The 17,694-nt window shown below is 42.1% G+C and overlaps 1 protein-coding gene across 1 annotated transcript; it reads left to right on the top strand.

Annotated features, from left to right (window-relative positions):
* The first annotated feature begins 10,692 nt into the window (after positions 1–10,692).
* MBLAC2 (metallo-beta-lactamase domain containing 2) lies at positions 10,693–17,317 on the top strand. Its single transcript, XM_075180868.1, has 2 exons — positions 10,693–11,245; positions 16,616–17,317. The coding sequence occupies exons 1-2, from the start codon at positions 10,795–10,797 to the stop codon at positions 16,999–17,001; spliced, it is 837 nt and encodes a 278-aa protein (XP_075036969.1). The 5' UTR covers positions 10,693–10,794; the 3' UTR covers positions 17,002–17,317.
* The last annotated feature ends 377 nt before the right edge of the window (positions 17,318–17,694 follow it).

Genomic DNA, 17,694 nt, shown 5'->3' with positions numbered 1-17,694 from the left:
GATTGAGGACTTTTCGAAGGAGGCTGCTCTATTGTTACAGTGTCTGAATGTGAAACCTCAGACTCACATGTAGCACTCATGGATACCCACCTTAGACTCTCCGCAGGATTCTGTGAGTGCCCAAGTTGTTCTTCAATCTCAGTATTATCCTCAGGCACTGATCTGTCTGTTTTGGAAGTGTCAGTAACAGAAGTACACTCTGAGCGACAAGATGGTGCATGTGAAGTTGAGGAAAATGCACGGCCATGTTGGGCACTCTTTTTTGGAATAATCATTCTAGTACGTATACCAGTACCAGCAGTAGCAGGACCCTTATTAGCAAAGTCTTACCTTACCACTGTGGGTGGTGTATGGAGTGTTAGCTTTTTACCTTTTTTTGGACAAATTCCTACATTCATTAAAAAAATCTCTCTTAATCCTCTGCCTTACATCAAGGCCTGGGGGTAAATGTATCAAGCTGAGAGCTTTCCAGGGGGTTTGAAAAGTGGAGATGTTGCCTATAGCAACCAATCAGATTCTAGCTATCATTTTGTAGAATGTACTAAATAAATGATAGCTAGAATCTGATTGGCTTTTCAAACCCGCCGGAAAACTCTCAGCTTGATACATTTACCCCTTAATGTATTCTTTGACAAATAGTGTCTGGATTTTGAGGACGCTTTAGAAACATTCTTCCTGCATTACCTTTTTACTAGTAGATGTCGTAACAGTAGTACTACTGCCAGTACTGGTACTGGGCTGCTCCTGATCTGTACAGTGATCCATGGTTGCCAAGATGAGTAATGCTACTTAAAGAGATTGGAGCTACTTGTAGGTGCCTGCCACCACACCAGGGGAACGGCCAATGAGATAGGGAAAGGAATGAATGTTATCTTACAGTTCTTATGACACTGCTCCATAATATACTGCTAGTAGACAAGCTTTATATTTTATTTGAGGGTTGTGCTACTCTGAGTCAAAGACAAGAACACCCTCTTTACTTTTTTGGGGTGGGTAGCTGCTGTTGACCCTACCACGCAAACACCCTTTATTAATATGGATGTCACTGAATGACCCTTTCAAAATTGATAAATATTGAAAAATAGAAAAGATTATAATAAAACAATATACAGCCTTTTTGGTAATTGGCGGCAAGAATGCTTCACTAGAAAAACGTAAAATTTTAAAAGAAAAAAATCTATTTGTTTTTTGGATTATGCAGCTAATTGTCAGAAGCAAATGCACACTGTTTTTCTACGAGAAATAAAAATATACTACTTACAACAGAATATCTATCTAACTCTGTATATACTGTCTAGAACTATTATATATATATATATATATATATATATATATATATATATATATGCATTAACAACAACCAGTAGCCACTAGTCTGGGTAAAGTGTATTTAACATTGAAATTAAAAGCAATTGATCAGATCAGCAAACTATTCTAGCTAAAAAATAACAGCGCTGGAAATGGTAAAATTGTAATACACCACTGGGCAATTACAGAATCCGCGAAGCTTGATAGATATAACCAATTTTAATATAATGCATGAATAAAACAATAAAAAATATTAATAAAAAACATACAATAGAAATGTAAATCAGTGCACTGATATAAAACACCATAATCGATAAAGGCATATACAATTTTAGATATTGATCATTTAACATAAGAATCGATTAAATAGATAAAATAACTGTTCACATGACACCGTTCTATTGGAAGAAATATCCTACTATTGCTTAAATCTAAAATATTCAATGCAGCCTCCTTATTCAAATGATCACAGTTCATCAATGGTTCAGAGAAAAAAACCAAACACCTGTGAGTGATGAAACGCGTCAGTGCAAGAGACACTGATGTTACACCTTATCTAACAGCAAATGGTATTTCTATTTGTTTCTGTTTGCTGATACTAGTGCTCATATACCATCAGCATCCAATGAAGGAACGAGACAAAGAGAGGTCACATGACAACAAAACAACACTTTCAACAATATTTTTTAAAATGGTCAATAATTACTGGTTTAATTATGCACTACGATCCCTATGCTCATCATTGGATTATTTGTGTACTTCCACTTGTGTCCAGATATTATAATAAGTGTTGTGACATGAGAACACACACTTGTTCCTGTAAAACCAGTGATATAATGATTATATTCTCTGGAATCAGAGTTCCTGGCAGTCACATTCAAGATGTTCCTGAACCTTTCATTTAATTGTGTTTACTGATTCAAGCTGTGTTTCCAATAAAGAGTGCAATTCATTAATCATCCGTATTCAGTATGAACACTTAATTTCAAATATGCTTAAAAGGGGGTGATGCCCCCAAATAAATTGGATTTGCCTAAAATTAAATAATTTAGTTATGTTATTTTAATGTCCTTACCACCATCAGTGACCGATTAGCATGTTAATAGTATAATGTTTCAGAAGGAGTGAAATTGATTAATTCAAATATGCCAATACACACTTTAAAAAAATTATCAATTTTTTAACATATATACAAAATATACAGAATAGGAAATCCTAAATAGCATAAAGGTTACATTAATAAAGAGTGTTAATATAATTTAACAGGAAGTATAGCTGCTTGATAAATATTGGTTAGGAAACAAGAAAGCAGAAGACGTTTCACTGGGGTAAGTTGAAGCTTAGCATAAATATGGATCCAGAATATGGTTTGTGGAGACTGTACGACTCAAAAAACAGTCAACACGTCGTGCCCACCAAATGACTGGTTTGGTGAGTAGTTTGGATATAAGCACTGATGGCCACGCCACACATATCCAGTTGATCAGGTGCCAACCAGAACAGATAGAGTAAATAACAAACACTGACCCTCACATCTGTGGCAGAGACTTGTTTTTCCATTCTACCTGATCAAATCCAATCTGATTAGATTTTGATAATAATTGACAATCATTTTGATATCCAGACACAATTGTCAGCCCACATGGTACACATATAACAAATTGATCAACCAAATTGCATCATTTATGGAATAATATTGTTTGAAATGTGCTTCACTATTTGCAGGTTATGGTTGACTAAGCACAAAGAAAAGGTATTTGAGGACTATCTACATAGTGTCACGAGCCGTGGCGGTACTCACAGCCGCCGCGGGTCGCTTCTGGCTCCCACTGGCGTCCCGGCCGTCACCTTGACGACCGGGACGTCATTTCCCCTTCCTGCCCGGCCGTTGCCAAGGCAACGGCCGGACGCCTCTCACATAGCGCTGCGTCCTGGCAGTGCTGGAAGCCGGGCGCATGCTCGAAAACAGGCACAGCAGGAGTGTATACAAGTCCTGATTGGTCTATGTCTGTATTTAAGGCAATGAGGTCTGCTGCCTCATTGCCGGTTATAGCTTCTGTTGCCAGTCTGCTGACCTGCTCTGTGCCTTGTTCCTGCTTGTTAAATATTCTGCTGATTACCCGTGTATGACGTTTTGCCTGGATTGGGACCTTGCCTGTGTATCTCATGACCCTGACCTCTGGCGTGTGTACCGACCTTCCTATCTGCTCGTGACCCTTGACCTCAGCCTGTTTATTGGAAATACTATCTGCTGCCGGCCCTTGACCTTTGCTTGGACTTCACTTCGTTTACCTGGGTTCTCCCCAGCCGGTACACACTTCACGACCCTCTGTCAGTCTGCAGCCAGTCTGTCCCCACCACCAGGGGCTCCAGCGAACACCTGACTGGCAGAGTAGATTCTGGGTTGTGTTGTACCGACTGGAGGGGTTCCTAATATTATAACCGGCCCAAAACACACGTATCGGAGACGAGGGTGTAATGGATGGAAGCGGAACCGCACCGTCTCCGGCGCAAGTCCTAGCGGGTCATGTCGAGTCCCTATACCAGATGATCCAGGGATTATCTGAGCTTTTGTCCATTCAGGAAGAAGCTGCAAAACCTTCACAATCCATTCCAGATTCCACCTATGAGCCTAAAATGAATCTGCCAGACCGGTTCTCCGGAAATAGATCCCTGTTCCGGAATTTCAGGGAGAGCTGCAAGCTCTATTTTCGGTTGAGACCCGCTCCTCTGGTTCAGAACAACAAAAAGTCGGGATTATCATTTCCCTCCTTCAGGGTGACCCACAGTCCTGGGCCTTCTACTTGCTGCAGACCAGTCCTGCCATGCAGTCAGTAGACGCTTTCTTCGAGGCATTAGGTCTACTATATGATGACCCGGATCGAATGGCCTCCACTGAGGCTCATCTACGGGCCTTGAAACAAGGTCGGCAGAGGAGTACTGCGCTTAATTCCGTAGATGGTCACCCGACAGTGGATGGAATGACCCTGCCTTACGAAGTCAGTTTCGCCTAGGCCTGTCGGAACAGATTAAAGATTCTTTGGTGCAATACCCGTCTCCTACCTCATTGGAGAATCTTATGCACCTCGCCATTAAAATCGACAGGAGAATTAAGGAGCGAAAGTCTGAGAAGGAGGCATCTTCTCTTCCATCTGCCTTGGTTCCCGTTCCCACGGATGGTGAGGAGCCTATGCAGTTAGGAGCGTATCGTCTCTCCCCTGAGGAAAGAGACAGGAGACGATCACAAGGCCTATGTCTCTATGGTGGCACTAAAGGCCACTTCTCCCGTTCCTGCCCTAATAAGCTGGGAAAAGAGCATGCCTTGGGAATGAGGGGAAAGTTCACCTAGGTCTACAAATTGTTTCCCCAAAAAATGCTGTATTGATCCCTGCACAGCTCACGTTCAGTGCTGGTTCTGTGGACCTCTCGGCCTTCATTGACAGTGGAGCTGCAGGCAACTTCCTCGATATCGGGTTTGCCCGCTCTGCTGGAATTCCGATGGTAAAGCTCAAATCTGCCATTATTGTATTTGGCTTAGATGGGAGTCCATTGCCTGGCGGTAAGATTACCTGGGAGACCCCGCTACTACAGTTGAACATTGGAGCTCTCCATTCAGAGTCCATAATCGTCTTCCTTATCGAATGTCCGTCGGTTCCTTTGATCCTGGGCCACCCTTGGCTTTCCCGTCATAACCCTGTCATGGATTGGGTAAAAGGAGAAATTGTCCAGTGGAGCTCTTATTGTACACAGTCTTGCTTGACACTGCCTCTGCGTGTGATTCAGTCTATTCCGGAGCAGCTTCCCTCACAGTATCATGAGTTCTGGGATGTGTTCTCCAAAAAGGCTGCTGATACTTTACCGCTGCACCATGATTTCGACTGTGCCATTGAGCTTATTCCTAGTTCTAAGTTGCCCAAGGATTGCTTGTACTCCCTCTCTGGTCCAGAGACCAAATCCATGCAGGAATACTTTGATGAAAACTTGGAGAAAGGCTTCATCAGGGCATCTAAATCTCCAGTAGGAGCGGGATGCTTCTTTGTATCCAAAAAAGACGGAGGACTAAGACCCTGTATTGACTATCGAGGACTGAATCTCATTACAGTCAAGAACACCTATCCCCTTCCTCTCATCTCCGTATTATTCGATCAATTAAGAGGTGCTACAGTCTTCACCAAAATCGATCTTCGTGGAGCATATAACCTCATCCGTATCAAAGAAGGAGATGAATGGAAGACGGCATTCAATACGCACTCTGGCCACTACGAGTATCTGGTCATGCCGTTTGGTCTTAGCAACGCACCTGCAGTATTCCAGGACCTAATTAATGAAGTTCTTCGGGAGTTCCTTGATTGTTTTGTGGTCGTCTATTTAGATGATATCCTCATCTATTCTAAATCCTTATCCGAACATCAGGGTCATGTCAAGCAGGTTCTACAGAAATTGCGAGAACACCACCTTTACGCCAAACTAGAAAAGTGTGAGTTCGAGGTGCAGAAGGTGTCCTTTCTAGGTTACGTAATCTCTTCTGAGGGATTCTCCATGGATCCAACTAAGGTTTAAGCTATCTTGGATTGGGTGCAACCAAACAACCTTAAGGCGGTGCAGAGGTTCCTGGGCTTCGCCAACTACTATAGAAGGTTAATTCGTGACTTTGCTGACATCGTGGCTCCCATTGTCGCCCTGACTCGCAAAGGAATGGATCCAACTAATTGGTTGCCCCAAGCAGTAGCCTCATTTAAAAGCTTGAAAAAAGCCTTTGTGTCCGCTCAGGTCCTTAGACACCCGGCTCCAACTAAAGTCTTTGTTCTTGAGGTTGACGCCTCTGACGTCGGTGCCGGTGCTATCCTATCACAGAAGGACCTTCATACTCATCGTTTACACCCATGTGCCTATTTCTCCCGTAAGTTCTCTTCAGCAGAAGCCAACTACGATGTCGGTAATAATTAGCTCCTGATAATACCCCGGAGGGATGTTTATTTGTTCCGGTCCATTTAAGGAAGGCGGTTCTTGCAGAAGCTCACAATATTAAGACTGCTGGACATCCCGGAATCCGGAAAACATGGGAAATCCTATCCCGTACTGTATGGTGGCCATCGTTACCTACTGATGTCAGGACTTATGTTCTCTCTTGCGAGGGTTGTGCCAGGAATAAAGTTCCCAGGAATCGTCCGGTAGGTCAGTTGGTTCCGTTGCCCATTCCTGCAAAACCCTGGACTCATTTGTCCATGGACTTTATAGTCGATCTGCCACTCTCTGCAGGACACAACACCATATGGGTTGTGGTAGATCGATTCAGCAAAATGTCTCACTTCATACCACTAACCAGGCTCCCTAGTGCTCGAAATCTAGCTGTCCTGTTCATCCAGCACATATTTCGCCTTCATGGACTCCCTACTGATATTGTTTCCGACCGTGCTTCCCAATGCGTGGCACAATTCTGGAAATCTTTTCGTACCCTTCTGGGAATCAAACTTAGCCTTTCTTCTGTATATCACCCTCAGTCTAACGGGCAGACTGAGAGGGTTAACCAGTCTTTGGAACAGTTCTTACGTAGTTACACTTCAGAGTTTCAAGACAACTGGTCATCCTTGTTACCCTGGGCGGAGTTTGCCTATAATAATTCATGTCACTCATCCACACAAACCTCACCATTCTTCTGCAATTTTGGTTTTCATCCCAGGGCCAATTCCTTGTATTCCCTCAAATCCGCTGGCATTCCGGAAATTCATGCTACTGCTGCCGATCTTAAGGTCATTTGGAGAAAAGTGCAATCCTCTTTAAAACAGGCCTCATTTTCTGCAAAACATTTTTCAGATCGCCACCATACCATCTGCTCCTTCAAAGAGGGCCAGAAAGTGTGGCTTTCTATGAGAAATAAATAGGCTCAGACAGCCCTGCAGGAAATTGGGTCCTAAATTCATTGGTCCATTTCTCATTGTCAAGCAGATTAATCCCGTGGCATTTAGGTTGAGAATTCCTGGGTCATTAAGAATCACCAACACTTTCCATTGCTCCCTGCTCAAACCTGTACTTTATCCAAGTCAACCTCAGCTTCCAAGTCCATATGGACAGAATCGGAACAGGACTAAAAAATCGGTTGTTCAGAAGATTCTTGATTCTAAGAAGGTACAGGGTCAGGTGCACTTCCTGGTGCAATGGAAAAATCGAGGTTTGGAAGAGCGGTCTTGGGTTCCGCGAAGACAACTCCATGCCCCTAAACAGCTGAAGGAGTTTTTCAAGAAATTTCCGAAGAAACCTGGGTGTCGGGGTTCCTTGAACCCTCCTCAAGGGGGGGGGGGGTACTGTCACGAGCCGCGGCGGTACTCACAGCCGCCGCGGCTTGCTTCTGGCTCCCTCTGGCGTCCCGGCCGTCACCTTGATGACCGGGATGTCATTTCCCCTTCCTGTCTGGCCGTCGCCAAGGCAACGGCCGGACGCCCTTTCACATAGCGCTATGTCCCGGCAGTGCTGGAAGCCGGGCGCATGCGCGAAAACAGGCACAGCCTGTGGGCTAATTCAACTAAGAGGGCTGAATTTACAGGCATTAGCCTGCAACTGTGTGTATCCAGGGATAAGCCCTGATTGGTCCTGTTCTGTACTAACAATTAGTCTGCAGGAGTGTATACAAGCCCTGATTGGTCTATGTCTGTATTTAAGGCAATGAGGTCTGCTGCCTCATTGCCGGTTATAGCTTCTGTTGCCAGTCTGTTGACCTGCTCTGTGCCTTGTTCTTGCTTGTTGAATATTCTGCTGATTACTCGTGTATGACCCTTTGCCTGGATTTGGACCTTGCCTGTGTATCTCGTGACCCTTACCTCTGGTGTGTTTACCGACCTTTCTATCTGCTCGTGACCCTTGACCTCCGCCTGTTTATTGGAATTGCTATCTGCTGCCGGCCCTTGACCTTTGCTTGGACTTCACTTAGTTTACCTGGGTTCTCCCCAGCCGGTACACACTTCACAACCCTCTTTCAGTCTGCAGCCAGTCTGTCCTCACCACCAGGGGCTCCAGTGAACACCTGACTGGCAGAGTAGATTCCGGGTTGTGTTGTACCAACTGGAGGGGTTTCTAACACATAGACAGTGGATTAGTTCCAGAACAGGCACCTACAAGCCAGCATGAATGTACAATATACCAAGACATGAGTAAGGGACAGATAGAAGGGCACCATGCAATGTAAAACATAAAGTGAAAAGGTGTCACTGTTTCCTACATTTAACTGTGTTTTATATGCATTTTTGTCCTGAAGTATAAATGCATCTCTTACAGTCCTTAGGATGCATACCACAGGGAACGCAGCCCATGTTACCCTCTACTTTAGCAGTCTTCTGTTCAACTTGTGTTGAGCTTTAAGAAGGGATCATAGATTCCTAAGGTAATTGCAAGGGTCATTCAAGTGGCCACTTGAGGAAATGCAAAGTGAATGTTCTACAGAGCACAGATGGTAATAACTTCTGCAAGGTGCATCTGTGCTCTATTTTATTTACCCTATGTTGCCCCAAGTGACAAAAAATATCATAGATCCCTATGGTGAATATATTGAAGTATCATTTGAGCTACATGCATTGAACAGAAAGCAGGTCAAGTAGAGAGCCAACATGGGCTAAACGCACTTTGACATTCGTTTTCCTGCTAAAAATATATCTGGAAGTGGAACAGAGATGGGACATCCTATATGTATTATATCAATGCTCTAACAAGTGCACAGACGCTGTGTAAATCACTAATGTGGTAGTGCATTTGTTGAGTAGGTCTCTGGGACTCATCCCAGCAGTCACAGAACAAAATTCCTTGCAGGGATTTCGAAAAAGTAGACTATATTATACTAATAGATAATATCCTTTCTGAGGTGTTATGAGCTTCTTGAATAGTTTATTTTAATATTTTGGATTAGCAAGTCATAGCTGCTGCTTGAAATAAATATATATATATATATATATATATATACCAATCAGCCATAACAATAAAATCACTGACAAGGGAAATGAACAACATTGATTATCTTGTTACAATGGCACCTGTCAAGGGGTGGGATATATTAGGCTGCAAGTGAACAGTCGGTTCTTGAAGATGTGTTGGAAGCAGGAAAAATGGGCAAGTGTACAGATCTGAACAACCTTGACAAGGGCAAAATTGTGATGGCTAGATAACTGAGTCAGAGCATCTCGAAACAACAGGTCTTGTGGGTGCTCCTAGTATTCAGTGGTTAGTACCTACCAAAAGTGGTCAAAGGAAAGACAACCAGTGACTAGGTTATGGATGGCCAAGACTCACTGAAGCATGTGGACAGCAAATGTGAGCCCGTTTGGTCTAATCCCACAGAATAGCTACTTTAGCACAAATTGCTGAAAAGTTACTGCTAACTATGATAGAAAGGTATCAAAGCACAGAGTGCATCACAGATTGCTGTGTATGTAGCTGCAGAGCCGCTATCTAAATTGAACACAAAATGTGTGTTTTAGTAAGGTACGCTTAGAGCATATACTACACTAAAAGTGTATGATACACAGATTTTTTGCACCAGTGGGAAGCAGCACATACGCCTCCTAGGAGGTTTACCTGTGCCTGTTTTTTACATTACATAGGTAGTAAGAAGCGTTGAACCGTTACTGTACTTGGACTATACCAGCCCAACCCTACTTTCCCCTGTTCCACAACTCTGCACCTATAGAAGCGCAACAGGGAGATATGTCTCAGTCTGCTTGTAGACTATGCATTAAGGAAGAGCGCTTTTTGCACTTCTGCATCAGACTTACCTCCGACTCTGCATGAGACCTGGGGGTAAATGTATCAAGCTGAGAGTTTTCTGGAGGGTTTGAAAAACCAATCAGCTTCTAGCTATCATTTATTTAGTAGATTCTACAAAATGATAGCTAGAATTTGATTGGTTGCTATACGCAACAACTCCACTTTTCAAACCCGCCGGAAAACTCTCAGCTTGATACATTTACCCCTCTGTAGTGCTTATAGCAACCTGCTCAGCAATAAACCATACCAGAAAATTATTTTAGAATGTTGGCAAATGCTAACAGGTCCACTTTATGTCTCCTCTGTTGCCATAGAAAAATATACAAAATATGAAAGCAGTAATAATTTGCAGTTTTAATTATACCACAGTGTTTTATATTTTAGATATCAAACAAATTAAAAGGTCAAAAAGAAGAAATGCTTTGAAAGATTTCGCCAGTTTTATGGATAAAAAAAATCCCAGTATACATGAATAAAAGATAAGTCCCAGGCATAAGACTCGTGTTTTCACTCTGTAATAAATAACAGGCGGGTTCTTGTTGATAGACAAACAGGTCTCCCTGGTATTTACTCCTCATTGGTTCTCCGGGCAGCGACGTACCCTATCCTCTTCTGCTATTGGTGGAGGCGCGTTCTGAAGCCGCATTTGGGTGACAGATCTGTGGGCGCTGCCCAGGGTGCTGACTGTCAGAACCTCTGCAACAGGCGCCCTGCCCAGGCAGGGGATACAGTCCCGCCATGGCAGCGCTGGAATGGTATGCACACAAGGCCCTGGGAGACGGTGTCTTCTGGATACAGGAGCGGTTCTACGAGTCGGGGAACAGGGCGAATATCTGGCTGGTGCGCGGCTCCCACCAGGACCTGGTGATTGACACGGGGCTCGGGCTGCGCAGCCTGCCAGACTACCTGTGCTCCTCTGGGCTACTCCCGTACGGCAAGGACGGGGGGTCCGGCCGCCGGCCACTCATGGCCGTGGCCACTCACGTACACTTCGACCACGCCGGTGGCCTGCACCAGTTCGAGCAGGTGGCGGTGCACCGGGAAGAAGCGGACGCTCTGATCCGAGGGGATAACTTCGAGACTGTGACGTGGTTGTCTGATAGCGAAGTGGTGAAGACCCCGATCCCCGGCTGGAGCGCCAGTCAGTTCAAGGTGCAAGCGGTGAAACCCACCCACATCCTGGAAGATGGTAAATAAGCATTATCTATATGTAGATGGTTACTTAGTTTATGTTATAGAGTTATCTGGGTGTTATCTAGTAACTCGCATTACTCAGCACCGATCCCCTTCATATATGTAATTTCGCATTTACCTTTGATGAGTGATCTTCGGGTGTATTGGAATTTTTGACCACCTTTAAAAGGATCCTCTAAATTAAACCCAAAATTATGAGTACGTGACTTCTGAACAGGTACATTTATCAACACGAGCTCATTACTTGATGTATGATTACATTTTCATTTTACAGAGAAGACCACATTGCTTTATGATAGACTATCATCGTTTAGTCTACAGACTTTATATAACATTTTTTTATCCTGTTGCAATGCGAACTCGACAACATGCTGATGCAAAATCTCAAATTCTAACAAAAGAGTCTCTAATTCATTTTATTTAAAAACAATAATATCACTTTAAGTAAATGTACTTTTTTTTCAAAAATGAAAATATTATTTTTAATCTATTATGATTTATTGAGCCCATTTGATTTTCAAGGACATTCTCACCTAAAGCATCTGTTGCCGCTTCATGGGGTCTATTTACCAATGACCGCATAATATGAATGAAACTTTTCAATCCTCATCGCATAGATGCGGATTGAAAAGTTTCTCATATGTATTAAAAAATCAACACAGGAACAGCCATTCCGAAAAACGGCTGCTCCTGTGAAGATTAACACTTACCTGTCACTGAAGTCTTCTCTTCTCCTCCCTCTGGGGTGCTGCTCGCCCCTCTTTCAATCCCTGTGCGCATGCGCCGACCAGTAAACTCAGGCATGCGCACAGAGATCCCTGTCTGACGGAACCTGAGGCAAGTGTGGAGGGATCACATGATCCCTCCACATATGCGCTGTGCAGCCCTGCTCGTCAGAGCAGCGCTGTTTTCAGTGAAACTTTTCAATTATGGTAATGTACGCCAGCTTCAGATGGCGTACATTACCATGATTGAAAACTAAGTATCAGTCATTGATACATAGCGTTACTGAGCACTTCCCATACACTGTTATGGGGAGTGCTCAGTAAACCGATGAGAGAAGCAAAGCAGCAGATATCTGAGATATCTGCTGCGATGCTGCAATAATACATAGTAATTTAGTGGTAAGTCCCCGAAAACTGCTGTTTTCGGGGATTTACCTCTAAATTAGAGGGGAGAGATCTTTGATAAATAGGCCCCCATGTGTTACTCTCAGAAGCGATGGATTATCAGAACCAGGACATTAAAGGTTCCCACACCTTGTCACAAGTTTCCAAGACCGTGTCCCTTTAAATTCTGTGATGCAACTATGACCTTGGCAAGAAACAAAGTGAACATGTGGTGAGGGGTTGCTGTATATTCCAGGGATGTTCTTGCTGTTTATTTAAATTACTTTAAATATGCGGTTTGCATGAGGCAAAACTCCCAAGAGGTGGACATCCTGCTCCCCCTGCTTCACACAAAGCAAAGAAAGGGGGTGGGGGCAGGGCAGCATCTGATAGGAAGATGGGCAGGGGAGGGCTGGCAATTTTTGGCAAACTTCTATTTTAGGCAAATAATACCATCAAATTTTATTGAGTGTCAGTATATACAGCACAGTTGTTTCACCCACTTTAAAGCTGCATAACCATGTATAGTTTACCTGTTCTCTTCCCGGCCCAGCACCCCAAGTGCTGCTCCGTGCAGCCATTTTTTCTGGGACTTTATGGGTCTTATCTCAGCTCTGGCCGAAAAATCAGGGCTGTGTGACACTGTGGAGGGTGTGTGTGTGGGAGGACCAATCAGAAGCTTCAGTCACAGAGATTGACGTTTATGATTGGTCCTCCTGCTCACCTTTTTTCCCCTCTGAAGAAATTTTAAATTGGAAAAATTAAATGTTCTGACACTTAGGTGGTAATGTACAGGATGGGGAAAAAGGGAATAGGGAGTAGTCGCACCAATTGTGAGGGAGTAATATTACCCTTCTTAAGTAAATATTTTAAATAATATAATTATATTCTAATTAGAAGGGGTGCATTAAAACCTATTAGAATGTATATAGTTGGAAAAAGAAAAGAAAAGAGGTTGGTTATTGAGATGCACTAAGAACTCCACTAATTTTAATGGTGAGGGATAATTTAGAGGCTAGGCTTTAAAACTTAACTTTTATTAAATATTTGTATAAAAGTGTATTAAAACAGCAAAATATGAAACTAAATAAAAAAGATGAATGAAAATGTGATTAAGAGCTGGTCACATCTAGTAAGTCTCAATATCATAAATCATAGGGGCAATAGTAAATTAAGTTATAAATAAATGATTATTAATAGTATTCCCTCTAAATAATTTATAGGTAGTCCCAATAAAAATCTAAATTCAATATATAAATAATAGACCTGTGTTATCCTATAATGATGGGGGAATTTCAAGTTAAGTTTAGTTAGGATAACACAGGTCTATTATTTATAATAGAGGTGATGGAGGGGAATGTGTTGCTACAGAGGTGACGGAGGGGAATATGTTGCTACGGGGGTGACGGAGGGGAATGTGTTGCTACAGAGGTGTCGTAGCAGAATGTGTTGCTACAGGGTGGAGTAATGTGTTGCTACAGGGTGGAGTAATGTGTTGCTACAGGGTGGAGTAATGTGTTGTTACAGAGTTGTCGGAGGGGAATGTGTTGCTACAGAGGTGACGGAAGTGGAATGTGTTGCTACAGAGGTGATGGAGGGGAATGTGTTGCTACAGAGGTGTTGGAGGGGAATGTGTTGCTACAGAGGTGTCGGAGGGGAATGTGTTGCTACAGAGGTGTCGGAGGGGAATGTGTTGCTACAGAGGTGTCGGAGGGGAATGTGTTGCTACAGAGGTGTCGGAGGGGAATGTGTTGCTACAGAGGTGTCGGAGGGGAATGTGTTGCTACAGAGGTGTCTGAGGGGAATGTGTTACTACAGAGGTGACGGAGAGGAATGTGTTGCTACAGAGGTGATGTAGGGGAATGTGTTACTAAAGAGGTGAGGGGGGGATGTGTTACAGCCATAACTGAAAATGTTCAACTTTTCCTCTAGTAAATTCTACATATTTTACATGTTTAAGACGGTTCAAATGAGTATAATCTCCCAATGTGGCCCGGAATATAATAACATCTTTATTTCATGTGGTAACTCTATATGTACAAAGCTTTTTATTACATTATTCATAGTGCACCTGGAAATGTGTTTCTCCATTGAGGTGAAACATGGAAGTGCATAATGGGTCCCATAAGAAGTACAGTACAAGACCTAGCTCAGAGGGTGCAACATTTAAGTCTTTTTAGGGAGTGGAAATGGCCACACATTCACCAGCTCAATAAGGAACACCAATGAAATGTACCCTTTCCATTCTTTTTTTTCTAATTTAAATAATCTCACTTTGCAAAAGGAGGTTTTGTTTATGCTCTGCCCGTTACACCTTGTGACTGGATCACTTCTAAGTAACTTATGGTATAAATTTATTTAAAGGACAGGGCGCATATTTATATAATTGAACATGTACTTATTTATCCCCTCCTACTGCGACAAGAGGGCGCACTTGGGATAACGAAAGGGAACGGTGGCAAAGTAAGCCCAGCCGGTTCCCAGCAACAACAGACAGGGTGGCCTAGGTGGTCCATCCTGTCATACACCTACTTTGTACTGTGCAGGGACCGCCTTCACTGCACCCAACTACATAAATGCCTCTATCTTGCTCTGTACAACCATACACCTCTGCAGAGATCTAGCCACACCTGCGCAAACTGATGAGTATGCAAGACCAAAACCAGTTTACACTGTACAGTGGGCAGTTTGTGCTTCATAAGTTGCTTTCATTGGATCTGTAGAAATTATTAAAGTTTCCCACAAGGGTAAATAATGGAAACATTGACTTGTGTAAATCGATCCACCATAATACAAATTGAGGTGATCACCCCTTTTAGTAGCAAACTCAGAAAGCAGCTTTTTAATGGATAGGAGACACACACAATTAATGTGTTGTGTGGTCTCGCCTCTATGGGATACCAGCTTATTTTCCATATAATAGCTTTTGAATGTTTGCTCACACTGAAATAATCATGAACAAAATGACTATGCATTATGTTCTGAGCTCGGTTGTGCATACTATATTATGACCCCTAATCATTTGCAACCATAGTACAGATGATCTCAGGGTTTCCTGGAAGTCTGTGCAATAAGAGTGTTTGTTGCTGTTTCCCAATGGACCATTTAGCATTCATTCTACAATATAGTATGGATTCTGTTTTTTGCAAGAATCCTTTTAAACATTTCAGGAACCGTCTACTAAATGTATCAAGTGATGTTTCTGGCAAATGAAAATCGTAGATAAAAATATAAGGGTTCTTGCTACAAAAAGTCTTCTGAATATTGAGCTTATTTAGCATTACATTGACAATTTTGTTTAGGGGCACTTGAAACTTCTTACTAAAAAATGGTGATGGAGATGTGACAGGGTCTGCTCTGCTTCATGTTGCCTGCCAACAGTCCCGAATCTTGTGAGATCTTCCTGATTTTCCGAATGGGGCAAAACTCGCATATTTAGGTGGTGGCAGGTTTGGGAAAAGTCAGTTTTGTCCACAGTTTTTGCCTTAAAATGTTGGTAGCCATAAACACACTTCAGATACTAACTAGTTCATTTATAAGGCCTTCTGATTCTTTTAGTCACTTCTGTCTATATCTATATTATCTGACACATGTAGGGTGGTCCTCAGACACAAGGCCTGCAGAAAGCAATGCCGATATTCAGCCACCTCTCTGTAAGAGCAAGCAATATAGTGCTCAGTTTATATAGAGGACATTGGTATAGCAACATTGACAGCATCTAAAAGAGCAACTTACGTGGCATTAAAATCAGGATGCTGAAGTCACCCATCCCAAGAAATGGATCTCAAGTTTTATCCATAGATATAGTCACAAACTGGAGGTAATGTGTATTTTCATATAGATGTAACTTGTACTTTAGCTATAGGTAACGTCAAATGTTGCAAAAGCCTTGTAAAATAAACAAGATATCTCAGCAACTGGAATTTAACATAACAAAAGTTGCACATGGAACCTAGAAATTCTAATATTATTATTATTGGTAAAAAAATAGCAAGTAGAGGGAAAAAATATACAATATTGAAATGACTATCTGGAGTGGATCCGATCAGAATAAATATTTCAGACTATAGAATAATGTATGTTACTAATAATAACAGATTATTAAAGTAATGTATCTTATTCTCTCATTTGCACATATTTAATGTACAGCGTGTCATTTAAACACACAAGGGTAGCTCAGCTCATCATGTTTGCACATGTGCATCACCTTTTATTAAGGCCGTGTAATTCAGATAGATGTCCGTTATATTTTGCAGGTGACATTATCAGCCTTGGAGACAGGCAGCTGACAGTGATGCATATGCCTGGACACTCGAGAGGAAGTATCTGCTTACATGACAGAGATCGCAAAATGCTATTTAGTGGCGATGTAGCTTACGATGGATCAATGATCGACTGGCTTCCTTACAGCAATATCCCTGACTATGTTAGGTCCTGTGAGCGACTCAAGGGATTGGCAAGCATGGGTCTTGTGGAGAAAGTGTTACCTGGGCATTTTAACACCTTTGGGGCAGAGAGACTTCATCGCTTGGCTTCTAACTATATATCGAACGCTGGTGTTTGCCACAAAGTTTCCACTTATGTAACAAAATCATTTGCCGGATTAGCACTTCGCGTAACCAATTCTAGGAGAACAACCTAGAGAGCTGAATGGTCACTGCCAATAAAGAACTAAAACAATGGATTTCTATGCAAACATCTGAAACCAAACAAAATGAAAACATGCTGTTCATTACCTAGATACCATTAATACCTCCCATGTGAACTAGTATTATTATCTAAATGGAAGGAAATATTCTATTGGGGATTCCGGGTTTATAAACTCTATTGCCTGATTCATTAAGGAAAGTATTCATTTTTTTTACTTATGTTTTCTCCTGGACAAAAAAACATGTTACAATACGAGGGGTGCAAATTAGTTTTTTATTTTGTACACAAGTTAAATACTGTTTTTTTTCCTAGATCTACTTTAAATTTCAGTTTACAAATAAGCTATCAAGTATTTGTGTGCTACATGAAAAAACAGCCAGTATTTAACTTATGTGCAAAATAAAAAAAAAAACTAATTTGCACCCCTTGCATTGTAAGATGGTTTTGCCAGAAAACTTACTCAATTTCTTGCTTAACTTCCTAATGAATCAGGCCCTAAGAGTGGTTGTAGAATGAATGTGTTGCTAATAACTTTATTTGTGTGAATTGTGAGCCACTAAACATATATAGAATGCTGAAAATTACTTATTTTGAGTAATTTTCTATGTGCTGAATAGCTTTGCCTGATCTATATTCCAAAATATAGTAAAATGGTGTAAATAAATAAGGTATTTTTTCCTTTTAA

The sequence above is a fragment of the Mixophyes fleayi genome, chromosome 1 (genome assembly GCF_038048845.1).
Source record: "Mixophyes fleayi isolate aMixFle1 chromosome 1, aMixFle1.hap1, whole genome shotgun sequence".
Taxonomy (NCBI): Eukaryota; Metazoa; Chordata; class Amphibia; order Anura; family Limnodynastidae; genus Mixophyes; species Mixophyes fleayi.
Note: the sequence above shows the minus strand (reverse complement) of the source record. Positions and strands in the feature narration are given on the sequence as shown.